The sequence below is a fragment of the Micropterus salmoides genome, unplaced genomic scaffold (assembly GCF_014851395.1).
Source record: "Micropterus salmoides isolate LMB-PRFRI ecotype aquatic unplaced genomic scaffold, ASM1485139v1 Ms_hic_scaffold_1, whole genome shotgun sequence".
Lineage (NCBI taxonomy): Eukaryota > Metazoa > Chordata > Actinopteri > Centrarchiformes > Centrarchidae > Micropterus > Micropterus salmoides.
The window spans coordinates 35,987,497-36,007,800 of NW_024040040.1; the positions used below are offsets into that span (position 1 = coordinate 35,987,497).

General features: G+C 41.5%; 3 protein-coding genes across 6 annotated transcripts in view; 2 read left to right on the forward strand and 1 right to left on the reverse strand.

Annotated features, from left to right (window-relative positions):
- The first annotated feature begins 14 nt into the window (after positions 1 to 14).
- Positions 15 to 11,708, forward strand: tm9sf1 (transmembrane 9 superfamily member 1). 3 transcript variants are annotated; one of them, XM_038725656.1, is made up of 9 exons: positions 15 to 105; positions 1,905 to 2,116; positions 2,866 to 2,997; positions 3,873 to 3,995; positions 4,210 to 4,568; positions 6,930 to 7,084; positions 7,366 to 7,551; positions 8,191 to 8,464; positions 8,779 to 11,708. In XM_038725656.1, the coding sequence occupies exons 2-9, from the start codon at positions 1,910 to 1,912 to the stop codon at positions 9,170 to 9,172; spliced, it is 1,830 nt and encodes a 609-aa protein (XP_038581584.1). In that variant the 5' UTR covers positions 15 to 105; positions 1,905 to 1,909; the 3' UTR covers positions 9,173 to 11,708. The 3 variants fall into 3 exon arrangements, with proteins under 3 accessions (XP_038581584.1, XP_038581593.1, XP_038581575.1); XM_038725665.1 differs by lacking the exon at positions 15 to 105 and adding an exon at positions 112 to 644; XM_038725647.1 differs by lacking the exon at positions 15 to 105 and adding an exon at positions 112 to 585.
- A 1-nt stretch (position 11,709) lies between these two features.
- nanog (nanog homeobox) lies at positions 11,710 to 14,368 on the reverse strand. The gene is made up of 4 exons (XM_038725673.1): positions 13,829 to 14,368; positions 12,880 to 13,262; positions 12,636 to 12,782; positions 11,710 to 12,250 (listed from the first exon to the last, which is right to left on the reverse strand). Exons 1-4 carry the CDS (start codon positions 14,238 to 14,240, stop codon positions 11,903 to 11,905), a joined length of 1,290 nt encoding a protein of 429 aa, XP_038581601.1. The 5' UTR covers positions 14,241 to 14,368; the 3' UTR covers positions 11,710 to 11,902.
- Positions 14,369 to 18,929: 4,561 nt separating this feature from the next.
- Positions 18,930 to 20,304, forward strand: part of ipo4 (importin 4) — a 10,992-nt gene continuing 9,617 nt past the window's right edge. Inside the window, exons 1-5 of one of the 2 annotated variants that reach the window (XM_038725702.1) lie at positions 18,930 to 19,337; positions 19,636 to 19,722; positions 19,873 to 19,952; positions 20,071 to 20,112; positions 20,265 to 20,304. The exon at positions 20,265 to 20,304 is cut by the window's right edge and continues 90 nt beyond it. In XM_038725702.1, coding sequence (XP_038581630.1) covers positions 19,272 to 19,337; positions 19,636 to 19,722; positions 19,873 to 19,952; positions 20,071 to 20,112; positions 20,265 to 20,304 — 315 coding nt within the window. In that variant the 5' untranslated portion in view covers positions 18,930 to 19,271. The remainder of the gene's footprint in view (positions 19,338 to 19,635; positions 19,723 to 19,872; positions 19,953 to 20,070; positions 20,113 to 20,264) is intronic. The other variant, XM_038725693.1, reaches the window with a different exon arrangement.

Here is a 20,304-nt window from a genome sequence, read left to right on the forward strand (position 1 = left end):
TTAGAAAGGTCTGAAGTCTAACAAGGAAGTACTGGAAGGGCAACCGATTGGTTCATTGAGGTTGAAGGAAATCCGGTCATCCAGCAAAATAATAGAGTCGCTCAGGTAATTTAGGGGCTCAAACCGTCTAAATGTTGGTTTTCGGTAGCGTTAAAGCACGGAAATAAACAACGTTCATTACAAATGCCTTGTGAGGGCGAAATATTACCGGCTGCGAATAACCGGTAACGTTGGTTGTGTATTTTTGTTTCTCCGCCCACTCCGGAAAACTCAACCGAGTCGTCGTATATTTTTATTTTTAAGGTGACGTGGTCGGTCCCCTCTTCCACACTGTCTCATTTGTCAATAAAAGTACTTGGTGTACCCGGATATGAACGCGATGAATGTATAATACGTCGGGAGTTGGGACATCGCATCGAGGATTTCCAGGATGTTCAGCTGTAAATCTTTACATTGAGCTCCAGTATCGGCGCATACGGGAGCAGAGAAGAGACTGTCGGGGCCTGGAGTCCGAGGAAACCAGCGAAGAGACAGGTTTAGTTGGATCTGCAGCATCGGGACTGAAGTGACACAACGGGGATACTGGTAGTGCAGATTTTCCCAACTTCTTGTCTGCGCTCATTTGCTGTGGGAGTAGGACTTTAGTGAGTTGGGGCCCAGAATGAAATTGTAACGTGCCTCTTTAGAGTAAAGCAGTGTTGATGTAGACTAACTTGTTTGTTTGACATGAATCAGTCAGGCCCCTCATTATAGTTACGTTTTTTCCACAGAATCTTCAAGACCAATGGGATGACCCCTGGTTTTTTGTGGCACTTGGATACATGACCTTGCTCCTACTCTTAGTGCAGTAAATTGTGCTATAGTATATTTTAGTTGACCAGATGACTAGACTAGATTATTTACTAGATTTACGATTTAGATTTAGATGTTATCCTTTGTTTTTAATGGCTGTCCTGGCTCTAAAAAGTGCAGCTGTGCTGCTCCCCTGAAGAGGCATAACAGGAGTCTCCAGAGCATTCAAACTTGTTCTTCAAGGTTAATACTGAAAATCAGCTTGATGACGGGCAAAACAGAATGGACATTGTTATCAGCTACATTTGAATTGCATTAAAACAGCAACATACCGACAAACGCACACATTTTGCATTGCTTTGCCATTTGAGAAGAAATGCCACATCAGTGCTATGGATGAACTTTTAAATAACCCCTTATTTATATCCTACCCCAAAAGAGATGATACCTGCTTTGTGTTTTGAGGTTGGGGACTAGTCATGTGACAAAATTAGTACGGCTAAACCTTTGCTTTTAAATAGTATCGGTAGGTTTTTAGTTTTGAAGTAAGTTTGCCTCCTTGCTGCTATCACAGGTCTTTCCTGAAATAAGAAATGTCAAACAACAGTGCTGTCAGCTTTGTACTTCGTGTAGCATCATCATTTCATTTTCCCAGTTTCCCAATACATTTTGAAATTGAAAGCAACATCATAATCAGGTATTCAGGGGAGGCCCCTGTAGTATTCAAAAGAATAAATAGATTAAAAGAGAGTACCTTCTATGGGCAATGTCACTTCATGTATATTCTTACAAACACAGACAGATAAAAATGGACAGCGCTCATTTAATTCCAGTCAAAAAGCCTCTCTGGACTGATGAAACTGATGAAATACATTGCAATCATTCCACAGTATCTCACAGTTCTGCCTGAGTGTTTCTCAATTTTCTGCTGCGGGTGTTAAAACGTAAAGGGAGTGACGTTGCATAAATGCCATTTGACATATAAGTCGTCACATATTGGTCTAAATTGCTTGACTTGAAATGAACGGCATTCTGTAAGTCTCAGGGCAGACGGTCTAGTTTAAATCACACCTGTCCCTCGTGAACTGATGAAGTGTCCATCTTTGCAACAGGGGTTATGCAGTGTGGAATAGGACACCTGCCAGGTGGCTGCCAGAGGACGATGGGCCTGCACTGCGTCTTGATCCTGTACTTGTTCTCAGGCTTGGTGGTGGGCTACAAGCAAGGGGACAACGTGACTCTCTATGTCAACAAAGTGGGCCCTTATCATAACCCCCAGGAGACATATCACTACTACACCCTGCCTGTTTGCAGCCCGGAGAAGGTCAGTCTTTGTTTTGTTTCTCTGTGTATTAACGGGCTGCTGTAATTCACAGATGAACTGGAGGTTGTTTTGTCATGCTAAATGTAGACACTAGTGTTGGGAAAACACCAAGTCTCATTATTTCTCATAAATCAGCTTTTCTCTGAACGGTACTGTATCTCCATCTGGTCTTAAAATTAAAATGTTGTCATATAAGATTTAAGTAAAGGTCCAATGAATGTCTCTAAGGTGGATTATCACAAAATCTATAAATACATTTGAAATTACGGGAGGAAAAATAGGTGGTATTTTGCTATAAAAATGTATTTTTCACACAGTATAACACTTTAAATAATTTACCCAGACACACAAGGTAATTATATAGAAATAAAAAAATTGTGAGACCTATTTATCCACCTATTGGCTGTTGGGAGAAGGCACCTGCCAACATAAGCTTGTTCCTTTTGTTTAAGGTGACTCAGAAAAGTCATTATTGGAAGTGTGATTGTTTTGGTGGCAGTGGCGACCCAAATTTACAATAGTAGTACCTTATTACCCACCATTATGGGATATGGTACTTCAACAACAAGCATCCGGCGATGAAGTGTGATTGTAGCCAGCTGCGTTTTTGCTTTCAGTTTGCCTGCTATAACTACCTCATGGAGTATGTGTTGTTTTGAAATCACTTGCCCACACAGAATTATGACCAACGGATGCTTTGTGCTGCTCTTTTACACTCCGTTTCTCATATTGTAACACCTCTTCGTCAGGTGCATCACAAGTCCCTGAGTCTGGGAGAAGTGTTGGATGGTGACAGGATGGCAGAATCCTTATATCACATCCGATTTAGAGAGAACGTTGAGAAAAAAACTCTTTGCAAGCTCATTCTTTCAGAGAAACAGGTATTTATTCACACAAGGCCGGGATTGTTTGAACACTTTACACTTTATATATTACCACACATCTTGGGTAAAGTTACAATGCTGTGGAGCCAAATGTTATTTAAACTGTTAATAATGTATTAAGTAGCTTGATTTTTAAAAGGTAATCTGTGTTGAACTTGCTCTGCTACATCACCCTTTTCTCCAGGAATCCAAAGAGAGAGAGAACCATTTGCTTGAGCAAATCATCATCAAAGCAATCATAATTATCAAAAATGGCCTTGGTCTTGCAAAATCTACCATCCAATTAACAATTTATGACATACAGTAGTTTCAACTTAAAGGGTAACTTTTTTTGTAACATGTTTTTGTCTTTATGACTAATTGGGACATTCATTTTTTAATATTTGTCCAGTATTGAGGGAGTGTTTTTGCCACTGAAGGGCTCAGATTGTTATTACAAGTGTCTGACAACATTGTGGAAAGGATCCCTACAGAGATAGACCTTTTTTAAAGAATAAAATCTTTTTTGTTTAAATAGAAACAGCCGCTATATCGCTCTCGTCAAAGCCACTGGACTCCCTGCCTCGCTCGGTTAGTTTGTGTTATTGTGTGACATTTTATTACCACTTTTTATAGTAGTAGTAATATTGAAAGTACTTTTGGTAATTATGATTGCTTAACATTGCTCAACATTTCCTCAAGCATATAGTTAGCAATAGTTCTCTGTCTTTTTCTGGATTCTGGAGAAAAGGGCGACGTTGTAGCAGAGCAAGTTCATCGCAGAACACCGACAGCAGGCTCAGTAATAATGTTCAATGAAATAAACACTTAAAATACAGGTCAAACCACAAAATATATGGGACATGATCGAGGATGTTTTTTGTGTGTGTCAGGTGGACCAGCTTCGTGAGGCCATCGAGGAGCTGTTTTACTTTGAATTTGTCCTGGATGACATTCCAATCTGGGGGTTTGTGGGATACATAGAGGAGAGCGGCTTCCTGCCTCACAGCCACAAGGTAAACCTGTTGTGCTCCTGAGGGTTTGTGGGATATGTGGAGACACAGAGAACCACAGAGAGACTTTGTAAGTTTGTTAAAGGTTTTATCTTTATGCAAAGTTCCTGTTCCAGTTGAATTAAACTCACTGTTTACTCTTCTTATGTCGCACTTTCTCCTCCCTTCTCTCTATTGTTCCGTCTCTCTCTCTCCTCTCTTCTCTCACCTCCAACAGGTGGGTTTGTGGACTCACCTAGACTTCAACATCGAGTACAACGGCGACTCAGTGATCTTTGCCAATGTCTCAGTAAAAGATGTCAAACCTGTTCCCCTGGAGGAGGGGGCGGGGGCAGTGGTGGGCGGAGTCGGATTGGGCGGAGGCGGCCTAACGGTCACCCACACCTACAGCGTGCACTGGTTCGAGTCCCCTCTCCCTTACGCCCGGAGAGCCGAGCGCCTTCGAGACTACTCGTTCTTCCCCAAAACACTGGAGATCCACTGGCTGTCCATCATCAACTCACTGGTGCTGGTGGTGCTGCTGCTGGGCTTCGTCATCATCATCCTCATGCGGGTCCTTAAGAATGACTTTGCCAGGTTAGTCAGCGGACAAGCTCAAGTGGTTATTTCTGAGCCACTGTATGTGAAACTTTGTTTCATGTCTTTAATATGAAAGGTAAGACTAAATGAAAGGCGGATAATGACTTCAACGCACCGTCAGTACAAACCAGCATCATGTTGAGTAATAAAATAAAGCCTTAAACAAAGACATAAAGGCTGTAAAGGATATTAAAATACCCATAATATAGTTCTAAGAGGTTTTATTTTTTTAACAATGCAATAACAGATTAATCAACTGACAGAAAATTAATCTACATCTAATTTGATGATTGTCATTTGTGAAGCAAAAATGCCAAACGTTTGCTGGTTCTAGCTTCTGAAATGTGAGGATTTGATGATTTTACTTAATTTTATATCACTTTAACTTAACTATCTTTTTTTTTTTTTTACTTTTTGTCCACCATAACAACCAATTTGTCCCACCTTAGGGGTCTAGGAAATTTTACTATTTTTCACTATTGTCATTTTATAGACTTATCAATCTTTTGTGAAGTTGAAAACACATTGATCAGTTACAAATAAAGTAGGTGTAATCCTGAAGTGGTATAAGGTTTGATATAGTATCTTGTTTCTTCTTAAAGGTGGAGTAAGCGATTCGGCGAAATCCAACACCTTAACAACATAACGACATAGGGCGTACACAGCATGACACTGCAAGTAATGTTACTGACGTTAGCTAAGTTGTGGGTTAGCAAACTGTCACTACCGCTGCTGTGAAGCTAACATGCAGAGAGGACGAGTCAGCACACCAGCTCCAGACAGCGATACTCACAACTCTCCTGCTACTGTAGATAACATCACAACAGCAGCATGTCTTGGCAAACTGGGAAATAAGCTGAACATCTGTGGGCAAGTCATTTGACGTTACCTGACACCAGCTCATGGCTCGTCACAAGGACTTATACAGGGCACTTTCCAGGTTCATGTTCATACAGACTTTTAAGAACGAACCAAGGGCAGTAAATGTGAATGTTATACAGATCAACAAGTAACATATTTGACAGTTTTGGCGAAAATATTTTGCATCATCAGCGCATCTTCAGGACCCACTTTTGTTGCCTCTTACCTGTTATCTTGAGATGAACATGTAGCCAACCAACTAACTTTCTTTGATATTAATGGCGCTGCATATGATTTGTCTTAAATAGCTCAGGCAGCCATTACAATATGATTATTCATAAAGCATCTATTGAACATAATTATTGTTATTATTGTGGCAATAACACAGGAGCAGCTAATTGTCACAGCCTACATAGTGAGAAACCTGTGCGTGATGCATAAAGCCCCACAGGAACGTTTTATCCACCCATATTTGCTCTCTCCCTTCCTCTCAAAAATAATTGTTTCCTGAATAAACAACAGATGTTAGCCTACTGAGTGAAAGCCAAGATCAGTTTCACATGCCACATTCGATTTAATAAATTCACTGTTGGGCATTATGGAGGGCGGAGTCTGCCGCAAATGAATATGAATACAGAAATAAAAAATGCTCCATGCAACAAAAAAAAACTGTTCTGATGCCTAGTCTGTATTTATTTATTCTTTAGCCAAATCATCTGTTACTACGGAATAGACCATCTGCTTCATGTTTACACTGGCACGCGCATGCCCAGTGCACCTGAACGGGTCCTAGCTGTGCATTTTCAGTCGTTTTAATGTAGACAGAGATCAACTCCAAAACGCAGTGGAAACGCTGGTGTGGACAGAGATCGTATTCGTTTTAATTCTCTGTTTGTAAACTAAAACAGAGTAGTGTGGATGGGGCCCTAACTATTGGGCTATTAGTTAGTGGCATACACGGACACAGAACTGCGGTCAAGTATGTATGTATGTCATGTATTCCAGCCTTTATGGTGAATGCACTGAAACGGAGTAGAGCGAGCTGACAGGCAATGTTAGTGACTTTATTCTGTTATTTTCTCACTTTATAAAGATAAATGTGAGATTCCTACCTGAAGAAAGGTTATGAAGTCTTAATTGTACGCAAAACCAGCAGCACATACAATATTTCCCATTTACAGAGCCAGGGCTGAGTACAAACATAGTTAAAAAAAAAAATTTTCCAGTACACACACAGAAGAGACAGCTACTGGACCCTGAGGAGATATTTGCTGAATTTGACAAAAAAACTTTTATTTGTTAAGATTCGCTTACCCCACCTTTAAAGACGTACATTTAATTTGTGCACACAAATCACCCTTACCCATACGGACCTTAATTCATATTGATCAACTTTCATCTCAAGGTGAAAATTGTGGACAACTCCTGCAGTCTTTCTGCCTGTCCAGGTAAATGATAACATCCTGGGTGAATGCTTTTCCCCTTCCTTACCTGCAGGTACAATGTGGAGGAGGAGGGCGGCTGTGACGATCTGGACCAGGGAGACAACGGCTGGAAGATCATACACACTGACGTCTTCAGGTTTCCCCCTTACAGGAGCCTGCTGTGTGCCGTGCTGGGCGTTGGGGCTCAGTTCCTTACCCTTGCCACAGGTGAGCATTACTCTGATACACCCAAACACAGCCACACACACACACGGCTGAACGTGGACAAACACACACACACACACAGGTCTAAAACACTAGGGACTGACATTGTTCTGTTTGAAAGTTGAGCAGACTAGTCCTGTGCAGCAATGACCCGTAGCGACAGCCTTTGTACTAAACAGCAAAGTGACATAACAACTAGAAACCTGATAATGTTTATGGCACGCAGGTCATAAGGACAGATTTTTACATGCTGAAGTCTGATCACTCTTAACGTTTCACCTTAGGAATAATCGTCATGGCATTGCTGGGAATGTTCAACGTGCACCGCCATGGCGCAATCAACTCTGCAGCCATAGTCCTGTACGCCCTGACTAGCTGCGTGTCCGGCTACGTGTCTTGCAGCTTCTACACACAGATCAGTGGCCAGCGCTGGGTGTGGAACATCATCCTCACCTCGTCGCTCTTCTCCGGTGAGTCTGATAAGGAAGGTTGGTTGTAAGGTGAAGGTCATAAAGCACTCATACATGTCCAAGTCCTCGCGCCCGTGTTTTCAAGCAAGATGGTTCACGCAATGTTTAGTGTAAGCTGGTATCCCTCCACCTCTCTGTTGAGGAGCAGTCATCAATAAAGTGGCTCAGTTTCACTTCTTTTCTTTTCCAGAAACTTTTCCTAAAATAAACTTTAAGTGTGTTTTCTCAGTTTATGGAAAGATAATTTGTCTGTAATGGGTTCAGATCATCTCTCTAGCAATAGCTTGATGTTTATAAACCCATTTATCTCCATCCGTCGTCCATCCTCGCATAGTTTCCCCTTTATTTTCTCCTGTCTCTCATCAGGACTCAAGTTTTTCCCCCCTGAATTTATCCTCTAAGCATTAAAACTGTCTTTGCAAAATCAGGTAATCAAATATTGTCAATGAGGATGCTGGCCATTTCTATTTACAGTACTATTGTTGTTTATTCCTGGTCTTATTAAGTAATTAAGCTGCCATATCTCATTGTATTTTCATTTTTAAAAATCCCCATATAATGTGTTATTTTCAGGATGCAAAATTTCTCAATCATCTGGAACACTGCCGTATTTATTCATGTGGTCATTCATTCCCACAGCTCCTCTCTTCCTTACATGGAGTGTAGTGAACTCGATCCACTGGTGGAGCGGCTCCACTCAGGCTCTGCCGGCCACCACCGTGCTCCTCCTGCTGGGTGCCTGGGTGCTGGTGGGTTTCCCGCTCACTGTCATCGGCGGCATCGTGGGAAAGAACCGGGCTGGCAGCTTCCAGGCGCCCTGCCGCACTCGCAACATTGCCCGGCAGATCCCTACACAGCCCTGGTACAAACACACGGCTGTGCACATGGCCATCGGCGGCTTCCTGCCTTTCAGGTGAGCTTCGTTCAAGGGGGAATTTAGAGGCATAAAGTCCTTCCTCTCCATAAAGCAGGGAAGTGAATATGAGAGGATTATCAGTAAACAGGATATTGTACATGAAGTTATTTTTATGTGAAGAATTGTGATGTAGGTGACTTTTATTGTGAAATAATGAAAATTCATAATGGCTTGGAAATGTTAAGTTTACTCTCTAAATGTTTACAGTTTAAGTGATACTTTTCTGTCGTCTTGCATTATTTAATATATATGTATATATATGCACTAAAAGTGCAGACTGTTGAATTTCATTTTTCAATCTTCTCCCTCAGTGCCATCTCAGTGGAGCTGTACTACATCTTTGCCACCGTTTGGGGCAGGGAACACTACACCCTCTATGGCATCCTGCTGTGCGTCTTCGCCATCCTCCTCTCAGTGGGCGCCTGCATCTCCGTGGCGCTCACCTACTTCCTGCTGTCTGGCGAGGACTACCGGTGGTGGTGGCGCAGCGTGCTCAGCACCGGCTCCACCGGCCTCTTCATCTTCGTCTATTCTGTTTTCTACTACCGGAACCGGTCGTCCATGAGCGGCCTGGTGCAGAGCACGGAGTTCTTCGGCTACTCTCTGCTCACGGCGCTGGTCTTCTCACTGATGTTGGGCAGTGTGTCGTTCTGGGCCTCACTGGCGTTTATCCGCTACATCTACCGTAGCCTGAAGATGGACTAGATATGAAATGTGCACAAACAGACACAGTGATAAACAAACATTCCCTCATAGCACACACGGACAATCCTCATTTCTTGTTATTTCAGTCATACTCAGGCTGCGTCCGAAAAGTCTTTTTTGCTTAGGAAGGTTCCTAACTGAGTAGCAGCAGCTACTGGCAGCCATGATAACAGCTGGTCGAATTCTCTAAAAGCCTTCCTTTCATATCTCCTTTAGCATATCCTTTACGAAAGGAAAGGAGAGAATGCCGTCCCACAATTCCTTGCGGTGGCAACATTTAAAGCGACGCACGTCCTCAAACTCAAACGATAAAATTCATCAACCTCATTTAGCAAAATCCTTCCAGTACAGATGCACATTATGATACTTGAATAAGACTCTCACAATTTCCTTCTTTGTTTTGGTTTGTTTTCTTTTGGCTTTGCTGTAATCTGATACTGTTTCAACACAGTTTTATGTTTCAAATTGTTGAAATATGCTATAAAGGGTTTTCTACTATAATAAAAAAGAGAAATCACCGACCATGAGGGATAAAGGATGTTGATCACTATGTAGGTTACCATTGGCTATTAAGCCTTTTCTCTCTTATGCCATAACCCCCTAACATGCATATGTCTTGAACTGTCAACAATAACTGAGACCCATGCCCGCTGTCTTGTAACATGATCAAAGTGAGGATGATGTTGTAGCATGTAGCCTCATGTTATGCATAGGCAGCCTTCAGCAATATCGTTAACTGATTTTACTTCAGTCACAGATGCTGACACCCTCGCCTTAATAAAGGCAATGATCAAGCTGGATGAGCTGTACATTAAATGTAATGTATTATTTCAGTGTTTCCCACACACTGATTTATAACGCTGACCACATTTTCTTACTATCTAAAATGGTCAGCGCATTTATTTGCTCAGCACCTCCTCTCCCTCGCGCGCTCCCTCTCTCTCTCTCAGTTGAGAGAGTCTTTCTGTGGTAAACACTACAAACAATAAATGGGATTCATGTTGATAAATATGGGCAGGGTGAGTGTGAGCAAGCTTTCTCAATGTGACAACCCTTTCCATTATTTTTGACAGGTACCCTACAGGCCTATTTGCTATCTTGATTATGAAGTTCTAGTATATTCCACCGTGTTGTCCACCTTTAGATGGCCTGCCTTAAAACGACAGGGGGCGCAGTGTCAGAGATGCGCTTTTTGTAGTCCATCTTCGGAACATTGTAGTTTCATCACCGCAGGTCACGTGAGTAACACCCGCCGTCGCATAATTACGTTGCCAAGAAGATAGTCGGGTTCTCTGAGCCCCACGGTCCTCTTTTCCTAAGTCATGGATTCTCCTTCACATCTTTCCTTGACCTCATGGCGTTTTCCATCAAGGCCAAGGAAAAGTGGTTAGGAAAGGATTTTTTTTTTTTTTTTTACTTTTCGGACGCAGCCTCAGACAACCTACGGGGTTAATGGGAGGAACAGGGGCCTTTGATTTGACAGGATCTAATGATTGAGCTAGAGTGGCCACTGGACTAGGGATTAGCTGGATAGATGATGGGTGAGCTGGGGAGAGGGGATCATGTATGTAAGGATAAAATGGGATATTTTGGTAAGAAGGGACGAGTGTCCCATTAGGAATGAATGAGTATGAGATACATGTGTGAATGAGTTTAATCGTTGTATGATGCAATGTGGCATCATCTACTCTGGTTCCTACCCTGATCTACACAGCGTTTCCCGCATTACACTTACCAACTGAGACAGCTGACTCATACTGTATTTGATTTATTATGCAGTCGTGTAAGTGCTATTACTTGCACTTATACTCCCCCTCACATACAATTGTGGCAGTCTGTTCAAATGAAACATGTTTTGCACTGGCCTTGTAATGGATGAGAAACGATGCCTTGTAGATTGAAGATCTGTTGGTGAGGGAGCAATATAGTCATTGTATTATATGGTCGCCACTGACTGATGTAAATATAGTCTTTTCAATAAAATGCTTTTTAATACAATATTGAAAGCCACCAAAGTATTGGCTGATTTTTCCCCCCTGATTCTTTTTACAAGGGTCTGTACTAATTGAACATCCTTTATAGCCTATTAACAGCATGGTATCTCTACCTCCACCTCCACCACAAAAATGCTACACTTCCACTACCTTTGCAGCGTGTTTTAAGTTTGAACAACCCAACTACTCTTGATGGCATGATCAGAAGCCTTTTCACTTTTGGCCAGACATCAGGTCAAATGCAATTAACAATATAATCAAAAATTTGAGAAAGCAGTGCATACATTTTATCAAAATGTTACCATATGATAATGTTCTCAGTAAAATAAAAGACAACAACCTTTTAAAGTTAACCTGTATTTATAGAAAAAAAATTGCATTGAAATGTGGACAGCAGAGCTGTATCAGTACTTTGCATTAAACAGTTCCAAAAAACAGTTATTCAAAGACTGCATCCAACTTGGACACATCTGGTATCACCAAGCGTAAAGAACACACCAACATACATTAAATAGTTGCATATAAAAATAAAACTTCAAGATTAAAAAAAAAAAAAAAGTAATACTTTTGAACCGGAGTATGAACAATGCTTATGTACACCCAGGCTGGAAAAATACCCCATAATTACAAACTACAGTCAGGAAACTTGAATAGAAGAATATCAACACCACTGTTGGGTAACATTTACAGAAAAGCTTTTGTGATCATCAGCTCAGACCTCGACCACCAGCTGGCACTATGTACTATGGCTGCGACTGTTAACAGGATCCCCATCTTTGCTTTCAAAGCTCGTGTCGTGTCCGGTGTTATTTGCAGATGCAATGCTGGTCAAGTTGAACGCATTGGGATTGTATTCATAATGGCCGACTCCTGGGGGCATGGACCAGCCAGGCGTCTGTTGCCTGGTGGGCACTGCAGTCGGGGGTGAGCTGGAGGACCACGGGGCGTAGCCAGTAGGTCCAGCAGCAGAGCCCATAGCAGCCAGATAGAAGGCCAGGTTCTGAGGAGTTGTCTTCTTCATGGCTGCCTCCATCATGTGCTGGTTGTAATGCTCTTTCAGCTGTGGCAGCACCTCTCCCTGATACTGAAGGACAAACAAGTTGTAGTTCAAATTAGTATCCAATTTAGTCACTTATATAGTTACAGTACATCGATTGACAGTGTTTCGTCTCGCCTTTAAGGCCATAACCGGACTACGGTTAGGCCTCCATTATGGACGTCTTGTTCTATGTCCAAGCTGCTGTTTCTCTGTTATCAGTTAACAAGAAACCCGGGCAGGACAATAGTCTGATTCCACTTTAACGGCCTCCCATCTTTTTAAGCCATTTTAGTTACTGTTCATTATAATATAAATGAAATGTACTTTTTGAAAACATATTCAAAATACATTATGAATATAAAGAAAGTAAACAATTGTAACCCCCACTGACAATGTGTGTTATACGCTACAAAAAAGGGGGGCTACTTACAGGTGGGATGTGTGAGGGAATATTGGTGAAGATGGTTCCACAAATTGTGTTGTCCTTGTTGTTGGTGTTGTAGCGCTCAGACACCCAGCTGGTGTCTTTCTGGTGCCTCCTTAGCTTCATCCTTCGGTTCTGGAACCAAGTCTTAACCTACAGACAAGAGGAAGGAGATCCAACAGATGAGAAAGTACACTTAAATACAAGTTTTGCAGATGATGTGATCAAACAACCTTCTTAAATCCCTCACCTGTTTGTAGGTCAGCCCTGTCAGTTCTGCTAGGTTCTTCATTTCCGCCGGGGTGAGGTACCTCTGCACACTGAAGCGCTGGACAAGAGTATTCATCTGACTCTCTGAGAAGGCTGCCCGGGCCTTTCCTTTGGAGTTTTTCACAGCAGTAGTGCTTGGCAATTTTGGGGCAGTTAACGGTACAAGTAGAGGGGTAGTGTTGTTGGTGCTCTCACTTCCTGTGACAGCAAAGGTCTCTGGCTCGTCCATGAGAACGGCTGAGACAGCCTCGCTGGCATCTGGGCTCCTGACACCTGGCTCATCGTCGAGATCTTTCTTTGCCCAGGTAGCAGGGTCTGTCTGGGGGAGGCTTCCTTCTCTGCTGCTCACAGAACTCCATGAATCTAAGTGAGGGGGAAGAAATGATGAGCACAAGCCACCCTGTTAAAATGGGTCAGAGCATGTGAGGTTGTTCTTGTACAATACTGGGAGTCCACCCCCATAGACAGTCTCCACTGCAATGAAATGAAATTCTCATGCAACAGAAAACTCCAATGTAAACTCTGCCCCATATATGAGCATTTAGCCTGTAAACCATTGTGCAAACCAGCTGTTAAATTTTTTGACGATATTCCCAAATTCTGTCGCGAGATGTCGCCACTTCGCTTTTGTCAGAAGGACTCAGTAAAATCCGTGGCGGGATATTTGGGACACACTTTTACAAATCAAGATGGAGCGGAATTGGGCTTCGTGGCTAATTCTGGGGGAAGAAATCGTCACTTTAAGCAGCCAACGAGGATATGTAAGCACTTAACACACACACATCCATGACATATGGCCTTAAAATATGTAGTTTAAATGTTGCACTTTGCGACAGGCCCAAAGAGGTCCACTGACCTTCTCTGCTAGCATCAACTTAGCTCGTGTGGACATGTCTGGTTTAGATCAGGACTAACTTAGATAACGTTACCTGGGGATGTGTGCGCCTCCGAGTCACTGGTTGAATCGCTCCCGGCCCGCCTGGCCTCATGTGCCCGTGCGTCGTAGGCCGCCCGATGCGTTCCTGTTCCGGCCAGGAGCAGGCGGCCTGCCTGGGGGTCACCGAGGTACACCACCCCGGAGCCCTGGTAATGACAATGGCCGTCCACGACGTGCTGCTCCGGGCTGCCAGGCGGGGACTCCTCGCGGGTCCTAGCGGCGGTGGCGTAGTAGGCCTGTGTCATCCCGGCGTTGTAGTTGCTCAAATCCGTGACTCCAGCGTCGCCCCAGCCGTTCAGGTTCCCGTGGTTTTGCTCGGGCCCGGATTGGTACACGAGGCCGTAGGCGTAGGCGTGATAAGGGTGGTTGTAGTTGTAACTTATCTGCGACTTCCAGTCTGCCATTTCTTTCTCCGTGTCGCGATAAAAAGGTAAAAACACAATGATTTACAAGAAAAGCACAAGTATTGGTGACAAAACGACTTAAAATCCGGTAGGAAGCGGCAAATAACAGCAATGACCTGTGCTCTTAAAACAAGCAAGGTCTTCCGACTTCAAAAATTGCGCGTTACCTCTCAGTTTTTAAAGACGTGTGTGGGCAGGGTGGAGGTGGGTGTTTGATTTGAGCCAATCTCTTCGATACGCCCCTCACGGACTGCAGTAGTGCCATTTCATTGGCCACCGAGGTTCATCCTTTGTTTTTAAATGTTATTATTCATGTCTGGAGAAAAAAACAACGGGAAGTTATAATAACAGTTACTAAATACTTTTTTAATTAGCCCACTTTTTTAACACTATCACCAAGCGCTACATTAAAAAAAATGTTCAGAGTGTATGTAGATACACTGAATGAATAAAATTGCTTTATCTTTCTTGTAGTCAGTGATGTCTTATCATCATCAACTGAACCTGGGATCAGACAAAGTATAATGTCCCACATTGTTACACATGCGTTTTAGTGGATTGGAATTTTTGTCCAGGCTGGATTACCAAAATAGGCAAAGCCGACCATTACTCCAGAGCCCCATATTCACTGTGTGACAATAGTTTTGTGGTTGTTTCATTAAATGTCATTTTGATTGGGAATGTGAGTATGGGCTGCTCAAACACAATATCAGCTTGTACATTAAGAGCCTTGAGGTGGGTCTAGCTTCTTTACCTGATGTTGAGGACCTGTGTTGAAGAGCGTTTGTGTGTCAAGATCTAGTTTCATTATTTCAGGTCATACTGTGCTTACATGATGCATATCCCCTAAAGGAATCTGTGTTTAATCAAAGTTTCGCACAGCACACCTTGAGCTCTGTAATAGTCCAGCATAGGAACACGGTACATAGCCTAATGCAAGCGGGAGAAACAGGGCACCTAATCTTTGTCTCTTGACAAGCTTTTTAAAACTTAGATAGTCACGACCGGTGGTGTTTTGTGCTTGTTTTTGTTTAAGCAGCGCACATTCAGCCATCAGACGCATCTGTTATATCCTCCAATAAGGAAAGGGCTGTTGTGCTGATAATAAAGCTCAGGAAAACAGGATATTTTTACAGCATCTTGAGCACTGGCGTACAAAATAAACTTCCCTACCTGGATAAAAACATGGTGCACAAGACATATGGGAAAACAGGTTTTTGTGATCAGACAGTCTTACATTCCCTCTAATATCACCCCAACAAAATAAGCATATGCTCATTAAACATAACTTAGTAACAAAAAGGGGCTATCCTAATATAGATTTTCAAGTTATAAATAACATTCTGCCTTGTCAGCAAATAAGCTTCAGTGCTTTCTAAACTTTGGCTAGAAGTCTATTGACTCCCCCAATGGCACAATTAATTGTGTTTTAATGAGCTTCAGTCCCAGATCTAATAAAAGAATAGACTAAATATAGTATCTGGGTCTCAAGCATGAATAGCTTAAATGAACCACTAATACTTCTTATTCAGTGTTAGTGTTGATGCTCAAGAAATCCAAACATAAATCTAAAGCAGTGGACAAATTTACTACGAAATGACATTAAGCCTCAAACATTATTTAATTAAAACACATATATTTCACTGTTTAACTTCCACACTTTGCACATAAGTGCCCAGAGCTTCAAATCCCAACATGCCCTCCATCCTGCACAATGGGTTGGACTTGTTTACGCAAGCTGCTTTTACCTCCATTTGCAATCCCTTTCACAAAGCTGATTAGCCTGCGCGTTAGCATCCAGGTGGTTGTTTGTGTTCCTCCTCCTCGGCTGCATTGGCGTGGTAATGAGCCAGTTAGTGATGAAAGATGTGAGAACAGCGAGTCTAATGGGTACATCAGCATTTCTACTGATCTCTGCCTGCACAGGGTGTGTCTGTCTGATCTTGTATGAGCCAAGACTTACAGGAGGGGGTTGATGGTGTAGGTGTGTGTAGGGGGTGAAGAATACAGAAGACTACAGATTAGTCTTTGATGACTGGCTGTTTTGTATGTGTCTGTAAGGCACTGCTAAATTTAAAAAAGGGTACGAGCTAGAGTCACCATACATTTGAACATCATCATTTAACAATTATGGTTTGTTTGCATGTATTTTGGTTATACAAACCCTGGATGATTTTCTTACCCTCCTATTATAAATATATAAATTCTAAATAGTGATTACCCCAAAGGCGTCAGTATATCTAAAAAAAACAATGCTGAACTGAACTTCTTGCTGCCCTGAGATGACAAGTTGCATGATGGCTTCTTCAGTGTTCCCTTGACTTACCGTGCAGATTAGTCACTGAAGTTGTGTTTTCAGTAATTGGGTGTTTTGGGCATGAATTGCGAGACCATCAGTCTCTCTTTTGTTGTCTGAAAAGGGTTCAAATGATCTCTCATTCTTTCTCCAGCACACAGTTTCTGGAGTCCCTTTTCCCAATTACCATTTGCTTGCGACAACAAGGCCCTTTTAATGCAATCGTTTTGATTGCATTTAAGTCAGTAGTTGAAGATTGCTATTAAAAGTAGTATTAGCACGATAGAAAAATACATTAATGTATACATTAAAAGTCTTGCACTAAAATAGAAGTATTATCTGCAAAATCAGCAAAAGAAAACTTCCTCACAGCTTTTGGTGATGCGGTACTTTACATAGTGTAGGGTAGTGTCATACTTGCATGATATTATTAAAGATGTTTATTATAGTCTTGGCAATCTGGATTTGGAGAATATAGAGGTGATATTGAATTTTTTTTTAAATCTGATAACAATATATCTGTTGATATCTATATACACACATATTTTATATAAACACATAACCTGACTGGACTTTTTTTGCCCATTCTCTGGTGACAAAATTATGTAACAGAGACTGTGTATCTAAATGACCACAAAAACATTTTTACTATTTCTGTACCAATGCTGAAACAATTCAATCCATCAACAGATAAGCAGCAATTTTTATAATTTATGCCAAAATCTGTTAGCTCCAGCTTCTCAAATGTGAGGATGTGCTACTTTTCTCTGTTTCACTGTAAACCAAATGTCTTTGGGCTTTGTCAGACAAAACAAGACATATAAATTAATTGTGATCAGCATTTTTCACTATTGTCTGACATTTAAAAGTCTAAACAATGAACTACTCTTAGAAAAAAAACGATCAGCAAATTCCCAATATTGAATATAATTGTTACATGCAGCCCTCTTCTCTACTGCAAAGACTTTCTTCCAATACAGTGATATAGGCTGCAATATCACCCTGGCCGATTTATTTAACCCATAAAATCATATACACATTTATATTAAGGAGTGTAGGCTGAACAACAAATACGTCAATGCAGTTCAACAGCACCACAAACTACATCTTTCAAAATGACCAAACCGTTGAATCAACACCACTGTAAAACCGTTTAAATAAAAAACAAACATTATAATGAAGGTAGGATTTATTGCAGGACTGTTTATTAGATTGCATTAGTTTTGGCTGGGTGTAACTAAAAAAAATGGCAACTGAGTGGAGGTTTTTAATCTAAAAATGAAACCATATTATCATCTTGTTGCTGCTGTTTACATTCTCCCCACATGCAAATTCAAAGTGCCCTGCAGAATGTTCTGGGTATACGTGTCTGGATATAGCTTTTGTATATAAATAACTGTATATAGCCTATTAATTTACAGTATTTGAATACAAATGTAATTATCTGTGTAAGTTCTGTGTGTATGTGGCACAAAGGGAATACAAACTTTTGTTTTGTTATCCAACCTTATGTTTTAATATAGCCGCAAGCAGCAATGATCGGGATCCAAGCAAGTTGTAAGAAATGCAACATTTGACATTTTCTGAGGAGAAGAACAGATGTAGATCACCTAAGAGATTAAAGTGATAAAAGAATTTGGAGTCTGAGCTAATTGGTAGAACGCAAACATGATTTTTACAGCATCACCTTGGGTGAAATGTTCCAATCACCTGCAACATTTTGTGTTTCCAAGTTTAAGCTACACAAACACTAGATCTAAAGATTTAGCTGTGAAAAATTGGAACAAAGTGTCACAGGATCCAAATAAAATAGAAAACAGACTCACAAAGCCAATTTTGATTTACAGGCATTCATGTAAAATTGTACATAAAGGAACAAAAAAAAACAGATTGACATATCAAGATTATTTTGATAACTTTTGATCAGTGATGTCCTTAGATGATCCTGCCAAAGTTTCAGGTCGATTGGCGAAATCGTCTGAAACGAGTTTGCAAATAGGTTTTAGAGAAAAGTGATGAAAGAAGTTTGACTCTAAACAAAAAACAGTTGAAAAAGTTGATTGTTATAGTGCCACCTTGAGGTTTGTGAGCCATTTTCTTTGCCTGAGTAGTGGGTGGAGTTTTTGCTGCCCAAACACTTTAAGCAGAGAAAAAGAAGAAGCAGAAGAATGAGAGCAAAAACAATAGGGCTCCAGCAGCTTTGCTGCTTGGATCCCTAATAATGACAAATAAAGAACCTTGTACCTTGTTTTGTATGTAAAATGAGTAAATTGACTAAATTGACTAAAATACTGTTTATAATGTTTGTACCGCGCCCTCCTCTCCGGTTGGGGCGCTGTTTGTTTCCATGACGCTGAAAACGCTGACGGCTGCAGGTCCCTTTAACTGAACTCACATGGAACTCCTGGCCGGTTCTGCCCCGCGTGCTGGCAGTTGAAGTATTAACGGACCAGACCGAGCAGGAGGCTCGAATCTGTCAAACTCTGCTTCCCGGCTCGATAACTTCACACGGATCCGACTATTTTTAAAGTGAACTTTCACGGAAAACTCGGTAGCTAGCGATTATAGCTGGACACAGAGGAGTTGTTTACATATTTGACAGGTGTAACTTAGCATACTTGGGGACACCGTTGATAAACCCCTCCGCGAAAGGACAACTCGCATTATCTCGACAGGTTTAATAGAAATATTAGCGTTAACCGATTGACCGACGGTGATAGCACTGAGCAGTCGAGATGACAGAGGAACTTGAGCAAATTCTTTTACAACTGACACAGCCTGACAATGCAGTTATTCAGCAGGTAACGCCACAAATAACTTTCTTCAAGTTAGCGTTAAGTTAATTTGTTGGACAGACCATTTGAAAACCAACAGTTAGCGAATTAAGCTAGCTAACGTTAACTTTTTAACGTCTGATAACGTACGGCAAGCTAACTGTCAAACACTTGGTCATGATATTTAACGTTAGCTCCACTGTGTTCTGTCGTTATTAAGTTAGCTGTCTACTGTCGGTTAAGTAAAAGCTATATTAAACATGTTATCATTAAGAATATGTATTGACAGCCAGTCTAACTTAGTGAGACCTCTCTTGGTTTTTAGGCCACAGCCCAGCTGAAACAGGCTTTCAAAGACCCAGCCATTATACCAGCCCTGTGTGCTGTCATGAGTGGCTCCCAAAACCCACAGGTATTTTGTGTGTGTGTGTGTGAGCAGTGAGAAATTAGTTTTATCCCATAGGACCCAAGTATAATTTTAAGCAGCGTGTTTGTGAGAGGGAGCAATGGGTGTCATTTCGATGTAAACTACTAAAGATCTTAAACTGATTTTACCTCATAGATTCGTCAGTCAGCTGCAGTGATGCTGAGGCTGAGAGTAAAGAAACACTGGAAGAAGATTAGCCCTAATGACAGAGAGAGGTTTGTTATTACTCTTCATGGATGAAGTTCACACTTTAATAACACCACATCCATTTGTTCTAGTAGAAGTTAAGGTGAAATTGAGTTGTAATTGTGATGTTTGCCTTTATTCATACAGCCTGAAGGCAGTCGTGTTGCAGGCTTTCATGCAGGAAACAGAGTAAGCCTCCAGCCCGTACAATAATATCTTACTTTTTTCTTAAATTACCCAGATTTCAATTGTTGTTAATGACACAGATCAAATGTTACCTCAACTGTGTACAAAAAGTATGAATGAGGTTGAACTCTTGTCTGTGTGTCTCTATTTTGCAGGCACACAGTGCAGCACTCGCTCTCCCAACTGTGCGCAGTG